Here is a 5,306-nt window from a genome sequence, read left to right as displayed (position 1 = left end):
GTGCCACTTTGTACTCCTAGGTCCAAATGCAAGCAAGGTGTGGATTGATGTGGCTAAGATCGATGATGCAAAAGTCTGGAGGCCAAATTCAGAGATTGAATACATATCTGATGCAATGGGTTCGGTTGTGGCATGGCCAAATGACAAAATCAAGTTTGTCTAAACATGTCGTCTGAAACAGTTTTCAAGTTGTTATGTCGGCAATGTATTTCTAGTGTGTGATAGAATTTTAAAGTACTTTTATGCTCGGTTAAATCATGTGTAATATTATGTTATGGTTAACTGACAAAAACAAATATTATGTGTGATATTATGATTAATGGTTGTGTGTGAAAATGTTTAGCTTGTTAAACCCTATACCCTAAAGTGCATAATTTTACATTAAACCATAAGCTTTAAAAATTAAAACCACAGGTGATAAGACCAAAATTAAAACCATATACCCTAAAGTGAAATCCCTAAACCCTAAAGTACAAACATATACCCTATACCCTAATTGTTCTTGATTTCACAATTTTGTTCTTTATAAAAAGGATATTGTAATCTTAATTTCATAAAACTAGTTAGTTATAAATTTTATAAACACTCATTTGTTCAAACCCTATACCCTAAAGTCTTTGTACATACAAATAAGTAGTAGTGTTTGTGAACATATGAGCTAGATTGATCAATTTTATAAAAGCTCACATAAAATATTTTTATGTATACGATTTTTTTTTTAAAAAATTAGAATACTGATATTTTAATTTTTAAGATTTAATTTAATTTTTTTTTGCTTCAAAATCCTATATATATATTAATTTTAAGATTTCAAACGAAATTAATATACTGAGCCAATGAGGAGTAACCTCCAAGATTGCAGACGTGGCAAACCATAGGCCGATGGATGTGTTTCGCCAAATTCAATCTTAGCCATTCTTTTTAATTGCACACGGATTAATCCTATACCATTGATTCGTGTTGGTAACTTTGATCTGAGCCGTTCTTTTCTGAACCAATAAGGAGCAACTACTAAGATTGCACTCGGATTAATCATAGACCGTCCGATTGCTCTCCAAATCTTTGATCACAGCCGTTCATTTTTTTCTGTCTCTGTTTGCAGTTGGAAAATTTCAGAACACAACATCTCTCTTTCTGTTTCTGTCTCGCGAGCTTTGACCTAAACAAACCCTAAAGAAAGCTAAGATCGAACCAGCCGTTCCTGTATTCGCCGATTGAAAGTAAGCAAATGGATAAGACGTGGATTTGGCTTCCAAGGTATAACCTACAATCTCTCGATCTCACTTGTACTCGCCGATTAAAAGAAAGCTAACTTATTTTGTCTGATTCTTGTAGGAATAGCCACGAGTATTCAGAAGGAGCAACTAATTTCGTGAATTCGTCAGCAAGAAGATTGGGAAGTCTTCTTGAAATGCTATGCCCTTGTAGAGACTGCCGCAATCTGAGCCATCAGTCACTGGATAAAATTGTGGAGCATTTGGTGATTAGGGGTATGGATAAGAAGTATAAGAGTTCTCGTTGGAGTATTCATGGTGAAAAAAGAGATTCTGCAGAAGACAGTGTACTTCAATGTGAAACAGAGGCATTTGATTTGTTTAAGACAGCATTCTCCATGGACGAAGGTGGTCCAAACCCGACAACTGACAACGAAGATGATGAAGCACCAGAGGAACTTGAGTTTACAAAAAAGCTAAGAGATGCTCAAACGCCATTATACTCGGGTTGTCTCAAGCACACAAAGGTTTCAGCTATCATGGGACTTTACAGATTCAAGGTTAAAAGTGGTGTGTCGGAGAACTACTTTGATCAGCTGTTGGTTTTCGATTTGCTAGAGACAATGTTCTTCCCAAGAGTTTAGCTGCAATCAAGAAATTTCTGAAGATCTTTGGGTTCGGCTACGACAATATCCATGCTTGCAAGAATGATTGCATACTGTATAGGAAGGAGTACGAGAACCTACAAAGCTGTCCAAGATGCAAAGTTTCAAGATGGGAAATGGATAAGCACAGTAATGAGATAAAGGTGGGGATTCCGGCAAAGGTCCTAAGATATTTTCCAATCAAGGACAGGTTTAGGAGGATGTTTAGATCAAAGAGGATGGCTGAAGATCTGCGTTGGCACTATACCAATGCCACTGAAGACGGTACAATGCGGCACCCCGTTGATTCTATCTCTTGGGCACAAGTGAATGCTAAATGGCCAGACTTTGCTGCTGATCCACGGAATCTTCGACTTGGGATTTCCACAGATGGGATGAACCCTTTCTCCATGCAAAGCACCAATCACAGCACATGGCCAGTGTTGTTAGTGAACTATAACACGCCTCCAACCATGTGTATGAAGGCTGAGAATATAATGTTGACTTTGTTGATCCCTGGTCCTACTGCTCCTGGTAATAACATAGATGTTTACCTAGCACCACTGATAGACGATCTAAAAGATTTGTGGGCTGAGGGTATTGAAGTGTATGACTCATTTGCGAAGGAGAATTTTAATCTCAGAGCCTTGCTGCTTTGGAGTATCAGTGACTATCCAGCCTTAGGAACACTGTCTGGATGTAAAGTAAAGGGGAAACAAGCCTGCAATGTATGCGGAAAGGATACACCTGCAAGGTGGCTTAAGTTTAGCCGCAAGTTTGTCTACATGGGTAACAGAAGGAGACTACCGCCTGGCCATCGTTACAGATATAAAAAAGCTTGGTTTGACAACACTGTGGAGGAAGTGAATGCGAATAGGATACAAACAGGCGCTGAGATATATGAAACACTACAAGCTTTTACGAATGATTTTGGTAGACCTCTAGAGAAGGAAAAAAAAAGGAAAAGACTAGAGTTGGAAGATGATGAGAGGGTAGTGGAAGAAGAGTGTGATGAATCAAATGAACTATGGCGGTGGAAGAAGAGATCAATATTCTTTGATCTACCTTACTGGAAGGTAAAGTATAGTAACTGACTTATATTATGTGATTGTTGTATATGAATATGCCTAACAGTTTCTTGTTTAATGTGTTAGGAGTTACCTGTTCGTCACAATATTGATGTTATGCACGTAGAAAAGAATGTGTCTGATGCTATATTGTCTCTGTTGATGCAAAGTGCGAAGTCAAAAGATGGGTTGAAAGCAAGAAAAGACTTAGAAGATATTGGAATCAGAAAGCACTTGCACACAGAGGTGAGGGGAAAGAAAACATACTTACCTCCTGCTGCCTACTGGTTATCGAAGAAAGAGAAGACCATTTTTTGCCAAAGGTTAGCTAAGTTTAGAGGTCCTGATGGTTATTGTGGTAATATTGCGAATTGTGTTTCAGTTAACCCTCCAAATATTGGTAGTTTAAAGTCGCATGATCATCATGTCCTAGTACAGAACTTGTTACCAGCTGCATTAAGAGGGTTGTTACATAGGGGTCCTAGGATAGCCATAAATAGATTATGCAGTTACTTCAATAGGTTGTGTCAGCGCATCATTGACCCAGAGAAACTTATATCCATGGAAACAGAGTTTGTGGAAACAATGTGTCAGCTGGAGCGCTTCTTCCCTCCAGCCCTTTTTGATATCATGTTTCACCTACCAATACATCTATCAAAAGAGGCACGCTTGGGAGGACCAGTTCACTTCCGCTGGATGTATCCCTTTGAAAGGTTTGATTAACTCATTTGCTTCAATATATGCACTTTCCGCAATGATGTTTGACTTATATTCATATTTCCTGAGTTATAGGTACATGAAAACACTAAAGGCTTTTGTGAAGAATTATGCAAGGCCAGAAGCATGTATGGCTGAGGCGTATTTGGCTGGAGAATGCGTTGCATTCTGTTTAGAGTTCCTTAAAGATTCAGTACCAGTTCAAGAAGCAGTTAATCGTAATGAAGATGTCGAGACTGACACAATGGTGGTTGAAGGCCGACCTCTGCAGAAGGGTATAGAGGTTACCCTTTCAGATAAAGATAGAGACATTGCACATCGCTATGTGCTAATGAACATGGCATCTTTGGATCCATTTCTTGAGTAAGTAATTCTCTATGTTTCTTCTACTAGTTTTACTCATAAGTTCATTTTCATATACTGTTGTTTAATTTAAAATCAGGATGCATTTGGAAGAGTTGCAAGCAAAGGATGCTCGATTGGCTAGAAATGAAACTTTGTTATGGAAATACCATACTGACCACTTTGCAGAATGGCTTAAAAATAAGGTTTCAAACTCCATATTCTTTTCTTGATTATTTTGATGACTGGTTAGCTTGTATCATGATGCCTGGTTAGCTTGTATCTTGAAGAACATGTCCAGATTTTAGTGAATTGATGTCTGAGTAGCTTATAGCTTGATGAACTGTCTGGATTTTTAGTATTTTGATGACTGGTTAGCTTGTAGATTGATGATTGGTTTTCTGGTATATATTATCATGTTTTGATTATAATTCAAGTACCTCGGCTTGATGATCATGCTCTGATTTCCTGTCGCAGATTCATTCAGACTCAACAGATAGTCATTCTAAGGAGATAAGGTGGTTGGCATTTGGGCCAAGAAATGTTGCTTTAGCACATAAAGGATTCATCATCAATGGCCAACGGTTTCATACTGATGCGGTCAAGCTGAAGACACAAAACAGTGGAGTAACTTATGAAGCCTTTAGCATGTGTAGATCAAGTGCTCGAGATATGAGACAGGTCGCGGATATGATTACATACTATGGAGTGATAAAGGAGATTTTGGTCATCGACTATCACATGTTCAAAGTGCCACTCTTTAGATGCAACTAGGCAAAAACAGCGAATGGTGTGAAGGAAGAAGATGGCTTCACTCTTGTTAACCTTCATATGAACCAAGCAGCCTATTTGAAAGATCCATTCATTCTACCTTCTCAAGCAAAACAGGTTTTCTACTCTAGGGAGGATGATGCTTCAAATTGGTATGTTGTTATGAGAGCACCACCTAGAGGTTATCATGAGTTGGAAACAGAAGAGGATTTAGGTGGTGCTCCTTTACCTGTCCAAGAAGTTGATGATATGGGTGATGAAGCTTCAGATGATGATAGTGTTTATGTTAGGGATGATTGTGAAGGTTTATTAGTGGTAGATTAATAGGTTGTATGCACTTGTGTGATGGTTTGTATAATTGTGATAATGTTGTGTTATGGAATTTAAATAATTATACTATTTTTTGGTTTTTCAATAATTTAAATTTTTTTATTTCATATTTCGAATTCATTATTAAAACAAATCAATTCACTAATTATTATTAATTAATTTCCGGATAATTAAAAAACTAATTAATAACACGAAACATTTGCTATCTTTGCTATTGGGAA

At 37.6% G+C, this 5,306-nt stretch overlaps 1 protein-coding gene across 1 annotated transcript; it reads left to right on the top strand.

The window, feature by feature from the left end:
• Window positions 1-1,228: 1,228 nt before the first annotated feature.
• Window positions 1,229-5,079, top strand: LOC130506152 (uncharacterized). Its single transcript, XM_057000789.1, has 8 exons — window positions 1,229-1,257; window positions 1,336-1,839; window positions 1,941-2,934; window positions 3,013-3,638; window positions 3,718-4,005; window positions 4,085-4,190; window positions 4,462-4,710; window positions 4,759-5,079. Exons 1-8 carry the CDS (start codon window positions 1,229-1,231, stop codon window positions 5,077-5,079), a joined length of 3,117 nt encoding a protein of 1,038 aa, XP_056856769.1.
• The last annotated feature ends 227 nt before the right edge of the window (window positions 5,080-5,306 follow it).

The sequence above is a fragment of the Raphanus sativus genome, unplaced genomic scaffold (genome assembly GCF_000801105.2).
Source record: "Raphanus sativus cultivar WK10039 unplaced genomic scaffold, ASM80110v3 Scaffold2940, whole genome shotgun sequence".
NCBI lineage: Eukaryota > Viridiplantae > Streptophyta > Magnoliopsida > Brassicales > Brassicaceae > Raphanus > Raphanus sativus.
This window is presented reverse-complemented; position numbering and strand designations above follow the sequence as displayed.

What these genes read in the sequence shown, in the direction of transcription:
- LOC130506152 (XM_057000789.1), top strand. Translation starts at nt 1,229, where the DNA reads ATGGATAAGACGTGGATTTGGCTTCCAAG. An exon ending in CAGAATGGCTTAAAAATAAG is followed by an intron (nt 4,191 to 4,461) that starts GTTTCAAACTCC and finishes TTCCTGTCGCAG; the next exon opens with ATTCATTCAGACTCAACAGA. An exon ending in GAGTGATAAAGGAGATTTTG is followed by an intron (nt 4,711 to 4,758) that starts GTCATCGACTAT and finishes AGATGCAACTAG; the next exon opens with GCAAAAACAGCGAATGGTGT.